This window comes from Taudactylus pleione, unplaced genomic scaffold (genome assembly GCF_031769625.1).
Source record: "Taudactylus pleione unplaced genomic scaffold, aTauple2 ptg000667l, whole genome shotgun sequence".
NCBI lineage: Eukaryota > Metazoa > Chordata > Amphibia > Anura > Myobatrachidae > Taudactylus > Taudactylus pleione.
In genome coordinates this window covers 2,919,613-2,932,029 of record NW_028285069.1, presented here as the reverse complement: position 1 = coordinate 2,932,029, position 12,417 = coordinate 2,919,613, and the positions used below count along the sequence as shown (strand labels likewise).

The window sequence follows — 12,417 nt, the reverse complement described above, 5'->3', positions numbered from 1 at the left end:
ATGCACGGTGAATGTGCAAAATCAGTGCTTTTCAGCCTGGAACGCATCAGCGCATGCCCAGGGCAATGATCACACAGCCCATGTGCACCAGTCCTGCGCTCCACGCTGGAGTGCAGGAATGCGTAATGAAATTAGTGTAGGGAAAACAATAAAGCTGATCTCAATAATTAGGTGCCTGGTATCATAAGAAGCCCGGTAATAAGATATTATGACTGACCTGATAATATCAGCGATATAGCTCAGAACATAAAGTAGACAGTACCATAATTATCAGTGAATCAGCAATTGACGCACATATTATTTTAATATACTGCTACAAAAATGTATATATATATTTATATTGAAAACAAAAAGTGAATACTAGCGCACAAATTTCGAATTCCTTGTGTAGATAGAGTCACAAAATAATGGTGATCATAGGTCATGAAGAACACTTCCTGTAAATAACAGGCGGCTGTAGTTTCTCAATAGTCCATGTGGCAATCGGAGAACAGAGTGCTGAAAAATAATGAGACGTGCGCCTAATAGTGTAGTATTTTAAGATAAAATAAACTTGTGCTCAAAAGAGGTAATGTGCGTACCAGAAATTACACAATTAAAAGCTTATCTGATGTCCAGGTGGTACTTTCAATGGTCAGATTAACCCAAAATGACAACACTTACAAGGTTTTCCAAGGGGGTAACTCTTTCTGTAGTAACTTACTAGGCAGGATCAGGAACAAAGAATTGGGATGTGGGATAATAAAACCAGTTTGACCAGTTTTTCAAAACTGGTCAAACTGGTTTTATTATCCCACATCCCAAATTCCCTTCTGGACACATTTTTGTCTGCAAGACTCTCTTTATTAGAGAATAAGAATTCAGAATTCTTTGTTCCTGATCCTGCCTAATTTTGGTACGCACATTAAATCTTTTGAGCACAAGTTTATTTTATCTTGAAATACTACACTATTAGGCGCACATCTCATTATTTTTCAGCACTTTGTTCTCCGATTGCCACACGGATTATTGAGAAACTGCAGCCATCTGTTATTTCCAGGAAGTGTTCTCCACGGTGTATCATCACCATTATATTTTATGACTCTATCTACACAAGGAATTCGAAATTTGTGCGCTAGTATGCACTTGTTGTTTTCAATATATATATAAGACCTCCTTGAACTTATTCTGGACAACTTGGGAACAATAACATTGTGCATTATCCGGTCGGAATATTCCATCGTTGTGGGGGTACATGAAGTCCATGAAGGGCTGCAAATCGTCATCAAGCAATGCAACGTAGCAGTAACTGGTCAATGACATGTCCAGTAGGATCAGCAGACCCAAACCATGCCACGTGAACACACCCCACACCATTATGGAACCACCACCAGCCTGCATGGTGCCTTGTTAACAACTGGGGTCCATGACCTCATGGGTTCTGCGCCACACCCGTACCCTACCATCAGTCCGAAACAACTGGAACCGTAACTCATCTGACCATGCCACATATTTCCAGTCCAATTAGCAACGTCACGAGTGCTGGTGAGGCGCTGTGTCTGGTGTCGCAGTGGTAACGGGTCTTCTGCTCCCATATCTCAGGGAAGCTAAAGAACGCTGCACTGACCTGCTGGATAGGAGTCTGGTACCTCCTGCATTGAATGTGGATGTGATTTGAGCCAGTGTCGCTTGTCTGTTACCACGGACAATTCTAGCCAGATGCCACTGATCACGATCACTAAGCACTCGTGGATGGCCATTGTGCTGTCCACAGTGGGTGGTAATACCTACCATGTGGTATTCCTGGGTACACACGTGACACCGTATGTTGAAAGTCCACACAAATTACTAAATGGAATGCCCCATCCGTCGGGCACCCACTATCATGCCCCAATCGAACTCTGATAATTCACGTAGCCTTGCCATGGATGCTCATACTAGATGGTGTTCAAAGTGACCCATGAGATGTCAGATTACAACTGATGCAGGCCTTGGCATTTCCAAGATGTCACAGTATGGTGAAGCAAACTATCATTAGTTTGAAGGGATTAAGGCGACGTGTGTTTGTTTTTGTGATTTTGCAACAATTTTATGTGATTTTGTGTGTTTACGATAAATCTATGATGTTGTTTTAACTAAAACAAAGCCACCACCTACCATTACATGCTGATATCCCATTATTATTTATTACCAGTTATTTATATAGTGCACACATATTCCGCAGCACTTTACAGAGAATATCTGGCCATTCACATCAGTCCCTGCAACGAGCGGAGCTTACAATGTATATTCCCTATCATATGCTTACACACTAGGGTTAATTTTGATGGGAGCTAATTAACCTACCAGTATATTTTTGAAGTGTGGGAGGAAACCGGAGCACCCGGAGGAAACCCACACAAGCACAGGGAGAATATACAAACTCCACTCAGTTAGGACCGTAGTTGGAATCGAACCGACAACCTCAGTGCTGTGAGGTTGTGCGTGTGTCCGTGCGTGTGTATCTAATCTATAATATATCTCTTAAGGTTTACCTCTTTTTTTCTTTAATGCACAATAATTAAAATTTTACTTTTTATTTTTTGGGGACGTGTTCAGCACCTTTTCATTCCTGCGCTTGTTCTCCCTCCCCTCTGTGTTTTAGCACAATGTGTCCCTCCAACAGAGAACTCTGGCTCTGATTCAGAGCCGGACGCTCTGACAGAGCGCTCGCTCTGAATCAGGACCGCCTTCTTGTTTTTTAGAGCGGCCTCCTGTAACCACCCACAGCTATAGCGAGCGGCCAGGAAGATGGTCGCAATGGTCAAGACCATCGCGACCATCGGGCTTGCAACGAGACCCTTGTGGTAGGGTCTCGTTGCCGCAAGCCCCAGAGAGATTTTGGCTCTCATTAAGCCGAAATCTCTCCCACTGACATCACTCATGATGTCAGTGGGGCCGCCCCCAAACGGAGGCGTTCACATGGGAACGCCTCCGTTTGGGCAGCTACTCCCCCGGCCCGCCCACCAAAGGGGGCGTGCTGTCACTCAACATAGACAGCACGCCCCCTTTGGTACGAGACCCGGAGCGTCGGTTTGCCCGTTGCTATCTGGGTCTCGCGCATGTGCACGACGGAGCCGGCTCCGTCGTGCGCATGCGCACTGGGCCACCATTGACTCGCTTGCGAGCAGGTCTGAATCAGGCCCTCTGTTTTCTCTTTAAACGGTACAGTGGTTGCCATCTAGGGAGCACCCACTGTCTTCAATAATAATTCCGCAATTATTAGTATATAAAGAGCAGTGTCACTAGACACAGGACCTGAAATGATAATCATTATTGCACTTACTGGGGCAGAGGACCTATTGCTCTCTATTACATTTTCTATATTTTTTAGACACTAGGCAGAGTTGTCACTAATACCGTACATATACCATACCAAAAACCAGAAAATAACTGTGTGTGATAATACAAATACAAGGCTAGAAAATAATAAGCATAGGCAAATATACAATGTAGAAAAAGTTGTAGTGTGGCGTATAGCCGCCATTACTCTAGTGTGAAGGCGGATAGCCCCAAAACTCATAAAATAACAGTTTATACTGTAGAGTTCTACACTCAAACAATGCACAAACAGCAGCGGGATGTACTTACAGGTAATGCAGACAAGTAACGACCTCACAGCAAGCTCACACAGGAGCTTCCATTTTTTGGACACTTTTGATGTAACCAGAGGCAAGATGATTTCGGCTGGGACATAGTACTGAATGGCGTAGGTCACAAAAATCCCAAAGGAATAGAGAACTTTTACCAGCTGATATAACCTATGAAAATACAGAAATAAAAAGGTGGCTAGTATTACGGTGCCAGGTGGGTGAATATACTGTACATGATGGGCATACTCCATAGGTTATTGTGCTACGCCATATTTAGAGGGCACCCAGTTTAAACTCTGTGATAGCAGCTACCAGGTTTCCATAAGTATGACAGATAGTGTAGGACCTGCAGAGAAATGGGGTCCCGTGATGAGGGCTGCAGGCTTCAATGCATTGATCAATCCATGAACTAAAGCCCGATTATTTATGTATTATTGTGAGTGATTTAACAATGGTGAGTGCTGAGTTTTCTGTTTTTATTTATTTAAGCAATGTGGTCACAAGCCACTTGCACCCCAGACCTGGGAATGGCGAGTGCAGGTCTGCACCCCAAATCTGGGAGTGGCGAGTGCAGTGGATTTCTGACTTTGTAAGTATGTATGAATGTACAGTATGTATGTATGTTTATAATACAGTAATTACATACATGACAAAAAATGTACAGTATGAAAACCTGATTTGCCACATTGGGCTCAATTCAATGCGAATTGAATAGCGCCGGAAAGGAGCTCCCAGAGCTATTCAATTCAGTGCGCTGTTATATCGGAGAATGCCCGTTCTGGCTCCTTAAACATGGTGGTTGGTCACGAGGACCGGCTTTCTCCAACTTAAGTGCCTGCCGCGATGCTGTTTCCGACGCACTAAGTACGGAAAACGGCAATGCGCCTACAGTTTTGCCGGATTTCTTCTCGCAACCCAGGAGGGGTGTGAGAAAAAATCCTTCAGTCGGACTTAAAAGCGCGCTGAACTGAATAGCGCCGGGAGCTCCTTCCCGGCACTATTCAATTTGCGCAAAGCTCCCGGCGTTGCCGTTTTCTGTACAGAGCCCATTGTCGTTCTTCTGTTGTGACAGCAATGTTAATGAGTCTTCATGCTCTTTGCTACTTTTTGGACTAATATTACGCTACTTTTGGGGCTGAATGCTATTTTTGTGCAAATATCTGTGCACTTGCTATGATAAGTATAGTACAGTAGGGTGACAATAGACTTGCAAAACTTTAGTGCAAGATCTGGCGCCACTCTAGTGCAGAAGTGTCGCGCTGAGAGCAAAGCTGAGTACGGACACATCTGTATGCCATGATCATTAAAATTCAGTATGCATTCATGTGTATTGTGCTAGATGCTTTTGCAAAGACGTCATCGGAATAAACGGTAGAAGCAATAAATATACAGCATGCAACTTTCTTAATTAAACCAAGAGCTTGCAATCTGCCAGCACCCGAGGGGATTTCAAACTCCCTCTGCCAGCTTATCGATTACTGAAATGTAAAATGACAAGACTCTGGAAATAATAACACGACTTACAGACCTGCAATGAGAAACATACTTTGTGTTTAAGCTATTTGAAGTGTTGGCTTATCAAGTTGTATCGTTTTGCTGGAAATGCTGTTTTCAAGAAAATTATATGTGAAGCATTTTGTATGAAGAAGTAGAATACATGAGCATTTATATTGTACGCATTAAAAGCACTTTTGCCTATTTGAGAGATTCGGTTTAGTAATGGACGTAGTTCAATGGAATTTACAGAACTGGGCTCTAGCTTCTTTGAAGAATCAGAACACTTTAAATACATTCTCGGCAGGCTATATTTATTTCATAGAAACGCACACTTCTTTATCTATTACTCAGTATAGCAATAACAAGGTATAATACAATTGTGTTGCGTGGGGTAGTTTGAAGTTATCATTAATGTAGAAGTTACATTTAATTGTAAAAATAAAAACCATCTAATTTGCAAACTACCAGGATATTGATATTAAACTGATATACTGTACTGAAAGTTCAATTACAAGACATAAATGTGTGAGATACACCAAGTTATCACCACGTCCATGCAAGCAATGTCAGAAAAAGGACAAGTTAGAGTACTGTACATCTGTCGCAGTAGAGGCAGCCATTTTTTAGGCAAAGCAAATTAGGAACTACTGAAGTCTGGAAGTTACTGAGTTGCAGCGCAAAGTTACTGAGTGACACCAAGCACCTGTGCTTCCTCCTGCAAATACTGCATTACAAAAAAGATAGCCTAAAGCTCTCATAGAAGTATCGGGAAGAAAAGTTTTCATCCTCTGCTTGTTGTTGGGATTAGAGGAAGTGATACACAGAATGAAAGTTGCTCATAACCAAGTTTTTGGCCCATCACAGGTATGTGTAAGGGAGAGGTTAATCTAGACAAGAAAAAAAGAAAAGGAGGCATGTATGGGATCAATAGCTGGAGGGAGAGATGACCCTTGTAGTGCCATATTGGAGGATCTTGGGGTGCCTCCACGTAAGTTGGCTCTCCATTTAGAAACACACCACCCAAAGTGGGGCTCTTATTATCCAATGTATGACCACTTGAGCAGCGACGTCTTGACATGGCTGGTGGCTTATCATATATTTGCAAATGTAAATAACGGTGTCCTCTGCATTTTATTATAATATAGGTAGCAGGTTTTATTTGCTGCACCATTACTGAGTACTGGGGCAATTTGTGATTTGTTTTTCTTGGCATTAGAGGAACTGCAGGTGACTTTAGGACATAGCTCAGAGAGGCAGTTAATGAGTGGAATGTGGAGCCAAAGGCCACCAGACCAGTCCACGGGGGATGAAAGGCCACCAGACCAGTCCACGGGGGATGAAAGACCGCCAGACCAGTCCACGGGGGATGAAAGACCGCCAGACCAGTCCACGGGGGATGAAAGACCGCCAGACCAGTCCACGGGGGATGAAAGACCGTTAGACCAGTCCACGGGGGATGAAAGACCGCCAGACCAGTCCACGGGGGATGAAAGACCGTTAGACCAGTCCACGGGGGATGAAAGACCGCCAGACCAGTCCAAGGGGGATGAAAGACCGCCAGACCAGTCCACGGGGGATGAAAGACGCCAGACCAGTCCACGGGGGATGAAAGACGCCAGACCAGTCCACGGGGGATGAAAGACCGCCAGACCAGTCCACGGGAATTAAAGATTTTAAACAGTGTTTTAGGAGAAAACAAGAAATAAAACGGCTGGTTCAAAAGTGGATTTACATTGCATTACATTTTTATAACATACATACTTTTAAGACTCAGGAGCTCATTCAGAGCCGCTCGCTAGATGCATTCGCTAACACCCTGCGTATACAAATCCAGCGCACGCCCAGCAAGGCATCGCACGGCAAGGCGTTAGCACGCCCACTATGTCTTGGTGTGCGATCACTTTGTGTATGAAGACGCCCACCAGCCATTCATAAGATGCCCACTTGCACACGTCATCTCCTGGAAGTGCATGAAAACATTGATACATCGAGCACCATCGGATGCGATGGCAGTGGTGGAGGTTGACTATACCCTTCCGCAAACACTGCAATCACTGCCTTTTAATCATGCACGCCTATGAAGTTGAGTTGAGACACCTCCACTCCCCCCTTTCTAGCAGCCGGGTCACCACCCACAAACAGCTTCTCCTGTCACTCACTCTGCTGGGCTGTCTATGCACAGCGAGCGTACGCTTCCCGATCTCTAACACTGGTTTGCGCACACGCATTGCGATGCAATTGCGCAGATTGCAAAAATCGGCCAGCTACGAGCTTTCGCATCCTAGCCAGTGGGTCTGAATCCGCTCCTGAGTGTGATCCACGGGGATGAAAGGCTGGGAGATCAGTCCACAGGGAAAGGAAGGCTGGGAGATCAGTCCACAGGGAAAGGACGGCTGGGAGATCAGTCCACAGGAAAGGACGGCTGGGAGATCAGTCCACAGGGAAAGGACGGCTGGGAGATCAGTCCACAGGGAAAGGAAGGCTGGGAGACCAGTCCACAGGGAAAGGAAGGCTGGGAGACCAGTCCACAGGGAAAGGAAGGCTGGGAGACCAGTCCACAGGGAAAGGAAGGCTGGGAGACCAGTCCACAGGGAAAGGAAGGCTGGGAGACCAGTCCACAGGGAAAGGAAGGCTGGGAGATCAGTCCACAGGGAAAGGACGGCTGGGAGATCAGTCCACAGGGAAAGGACGGCTGGGAGATCAGTCCACAGGGAAAGGAAGGCTGGGAGACCAGTCCACAGGGAAAGGAAGGCTGGGAGACCAGTCCACAGGGAAAGGACGGCTGGGAGATCAGTCCACAGGGAAAGGAAGGCTGGGAGACCAGTCCACAGGGAAAGGAAGGCTGGGAGATCAATGGAGCAATGGATTCTGCACCATTCAGGATTTTTAAAAATCAATATTTTAGAAGAACACAAAAAAATAAAATGGGTGTTTTCAAAAGTGGTTTTACATTTCGCTAAATTTTTAAAAAACGCGCACGACTACTATCTCTCAAATTAAAGATGTGCAATGGGGGTATGCATGGGTGTATGAAGATCAGAAGGGAAAAATATTGTTGAAATCAGATTCTTAACTCCCCTTTCTGTTTTATTAGCATTTCCGCTTTGCTCTTGTGTAGTAAGAACACTAACTTATGTAAAACACACAAAACCTGAAGACTTGTAGATTATCTGAGTGGCTGTAAGGGCCTGTGGTGCTCCTACAGAACAGTCCGTGCTGGGGAGAGTCATAGCAGAATTTAGGAAAGATAAGATACAGAAGAAGGAACTCACCAGGAATCCTGAGGAAAGTTCAGAGTTATACTGCCTTTGATTTGGTCTCCGAAGCTCAGGTACCCCACTGTGGCCAGGGAGATGTACAAAACGGTCACCGTGGCCATGCCAATGTTCAAAGCTTTGGTGAATTCTCCCTTTTCTCTCATTCGGTTTTCTAATGGGAGAACCTGTAATGTAACACATGGACACACATAACCGATCATGCTGCGGAGCCTGGCATTACTGTACAAGCGTTCATTGGGACAGACAAAGTGAGCTCATATGTCAGATACAGTTTAACGCAGTTGTCTGTTCAAATGAAACATTGAATTTCACTATGTTTTAACCTTGTTCTATGTGTATTTACAGAGGCAGATTTAGATCTCAAGGGGCCCTAAGCAAGACATACGCCCCACTCTCTCACCTGCATATAATTTTACACATACACACAGCCCCCATACACACACACACACACACACACTGCCCCCATAGCCACACACACACTGCCCCCCATACAGTAGCTGCACGCATATACACACACTGCCTTTACTGACAGGAACACTGACAGATACCACTTTCTGACACAGACCCCTTACTGACACTGATACAAACACATTTACTGACACAAACACTTACTGACACACTTATTGACAGACACCACTTACTAACAGACACTTGCCTACACAGACAGCTTACAGACACAAACACACTTACTGACAGATAACACTTGCTAACACAGATACTGCTTACTGACACAGACACACTTACCAACACAGACACTTCCTACTGACACACTTATTGACAAATACACCACTTACTAACAGACACACTTACCTACGCAGACACCTCTTACTGACACAAACACACTTACTGACACAAACACCGCTTACTGACACTACCTAGTGACACAGGCACACTTACTTACACACTCCTTACTGACATGGACACCCCTGACAGATAGAACTTACTGACACACATCTATTGGCACGGATACAAAATACTGAAGATTCCCCTTACTGACACTACTTTAATGGCACATTATTATACAGTACATACTTACTGACAGACACCCCTTACTGACACAAATACAACTTACGGACACACAAAACTTACTGACACAGATACCACTTACTGACAGATACCCCTTACTGACACACACACTTACTAACACCACTTATACCCCTTTCACACTGCCATCAAATAACCCAGTGTGAAAAGGGCCAGTTGAAAGGGCCTTCTCTAGTCTGTTCTTCCCCTTCCCCCATACTGACAGACCCTTCCTCCCTTACTCCTAGCCCAGCTTTCCAACCCAAATGTCAGGACTTTGTTAAAGGATTCTATGATCTGGTACTTACTGTAGAGTTGGGTAAACATTCTATGATCTATTGTCCAATATATCATACACATCGTATATATCTGTCTTTCCCGGTAGTCGCTCAGTGAATTGTCCCCTCTGCTGTTCTGCACGTCAGATGATACGATTCAATGAATAAGACGCTGTCATACGGCATATCTTGCCATGTGTACGGAGCGCGCGATGTATCGTTACATCGCATCGCTGAGTTGCACCATCGTATGGTGTGTACCCAGCTTAAGTCTTCGTTTGTCAGGGTGTGCCAGAATTTCTTGTTACGGCTTCATTGTTTTAAAGCACTTATAAGGCTGTGGGGGATATTTATCTAAACTTGAAGAGAGATAAAGTTGAAAGAAATAAAGTACCAACCCAATCAGCTCCTAAATACCATTTTACAGGCTTTGTTTGAAAAATGACAAGAGCCGATTGGTTGGTACTTTAGCTCTTTCCAAGATTTGGTAAATCTTCCCTTGTATAACCATGGACTGCACGGATGCTTGTATCCACTATCTCTCTGTACCCTATCCACATATATTTTTGTAAGTTAAAATATCTAATTAAATGTATATTAAAATACCTTATTTGTTGTTTGACATGCATGCGATGAATGATATACCGTACACATGCAATTTGGATAAGAAGAAGTGAAACCACACAGACAATTTTTTTTTTGCTTTATGTACTATTTTTTATTATAATGTTTATATTGTTGTATAATGTAAATTTATTGCATATTTAAAAACTCAATAAAAAAATAATTGGATTAAAAAAAAAAATGTATATTAAAATAAAAAAGGGTGCTCCTTGGAAACAACGAGACACCAACAACATAAAAGGTGTTCGGTGTCATTTAGTGCCCATGAAATCTCTGACATAAAAGCTCTTCCTCGTCTCTCCACTGCTCATGACGCAGCAGTAAAATGTTTATTATTTCCTTGTGCGGCTCAATGATTTAGTGATCTATCAAGTCACACATAACCGAAGCAATACTGTGCCGCGGTGAGCACGCTGCAAGCGCGTAGGAAGAGAATCGTTTTAGAGATGATGAATGGATTGCAAGAAGACACATCTCTGCGCTATTTAGGGCAAGACCAAATAAATTGATTGCTATGAAAAATATTTCTCAGCTCAAAAAGAATAAAATAATGGTACCTACATTGGGGGGACATTCCTGAAAACTGGTGCAAAGGAAAAAAAGGCTGTATTAACCACAGCAATCACTATTCAAAATGTGAATACCAGAATGTTGACAGATGACACTGCCAGAACCCTGCGTCACCCGACACTGCCAGAACCCTGCGTCACCCGACACGGCCAGAACCCTGCGTCACCCGACACGGCCAGAACCCTGCGTCACCCGATACGGCCAGAACCCTGCCTCACCCGACACGGCCAGAACCCTGCCTCACCCGACACGGCCAGAACCCTGCCTCACCCGACACGGCCAGAACCCTGCCTCACCCGACACGGCCAGAACCCTGCCTCACCCGACACTGCCAGAACCCTGCCTCACCCGACACTGCCAGAACCCTGCCTCACCCGACACTGCCAGAACCTTGCGTCACCCGACACTGCCAGAACCCTGCGTCACCCGACACTGCCAGAACCCTGCGTCACCCGACACTGCCAGAACCCTGCGTCACCCGACACTGCCAGAACCCTGCGTCACCCGACACGGCCAGAACCCTGCGTCACCCGACACGGCCAGAACCCTGCGTCACCCGACACGGCCAGAACCCTGCCAGAACCCTGCGTCACCCGACACTGCCAGAACCCTTCGTCACCCGACACTGCCAGAACCCTTCGTCACCCGACACTGCCAGAACCCTTCATCACCCGACACTGCCAGAACCCTGCGTCACCCGACACTGCCAGAACCCTGCGTCACCCGACACGGCCAGAACCCTGCGTCACCCGACACGGCCAGACCCGAGAAATATCGCTAGAGCTGAACGGACGTAAGTGATTGCCATACCGCTTTGTCGACGTTTCAGCAGTGTTGACATGCTGGATGTCAACTTTAGCACCATGTTGATATACTGACGAAACATACCGAACCCACCACTGCAGCTATAGAGTTAAATAGAATTCAACAGAACAATTATAAAGGCATTCTTACACAAGCTGGTTGAGAAGTATATTGTGTTTAACATATCTTGTGCTTAGGGTTGAGAAACGGTGTTAGGATGGGGCATATAAGGGGAGCCAAAAGTACAGTAAGAGCGTGCATCAGATGCGGACCACAAGGAGGATACATATTCGCCCACGTGGAGGCAGATAATTTGCAGGCACTTCGCTCCTGGTGCAAAATGCCAACTTAATGATGATGGCATCAGTTCCCACTTCTGACTGCCTGAATGTGTCTGTATCCTTACCACCTATGCTAATACTATAGATATGTGGCTACAATAATAATACAGTGATTCTACAGTTTACAATCTATCTGCAAATCATTTTATGCAAAGCCCATTCGCCAGGCGCGGTGTATGGCGACTGATAAAAATCCTCCCCGACAAGGCCTGCTCCGACTATAGGGCCTCTTCTACCCATAGCAACAATGGTCTCACTGCACTTATTCTCAGGACCTTTATGGTTTGGCCTCTCTGAAACCTCTGTGGGCACTAGATGAACCCTGAGAGGATGCCATGTGAACGGCATTCTGTTGGGGCTGGAATCGGTATGACATACCGCCGGACGTATG

At 45.1% G+C, this 12,417-nt stretch overlaps 1 protein-coding gene across 1 annotated transcript in view; it reads right to left on the bottom strand.

Moving 5' to 3' along the window:
- The window catches only part of SLC36A4 (solute carrier family 36 member 4), a 249,841-nt gene that overhangs the window by 143,667 nt on the left and 93,757 nt on the right, over nucleotides 1-12,417 (bottom strand). Inside the window, exons 9-10 of the mRNA XM_088455708.1 lie at nucleotides 8,381-8,550; nucleotides 3,610-3,779 (exon numbers count right to left, since the gene is read on the bottom strand). Of these exons, the coding sequence (XP_088311834.1) occupies nucleotides 3,610-3,779; nucleotides 8,381-8,550 (340 nt within the window). The remainder of the gene's footprint in view (nucleotides 1-3,609; nucleotides 3,780-8,380; nucleotides 8,551-12,417) is intronic.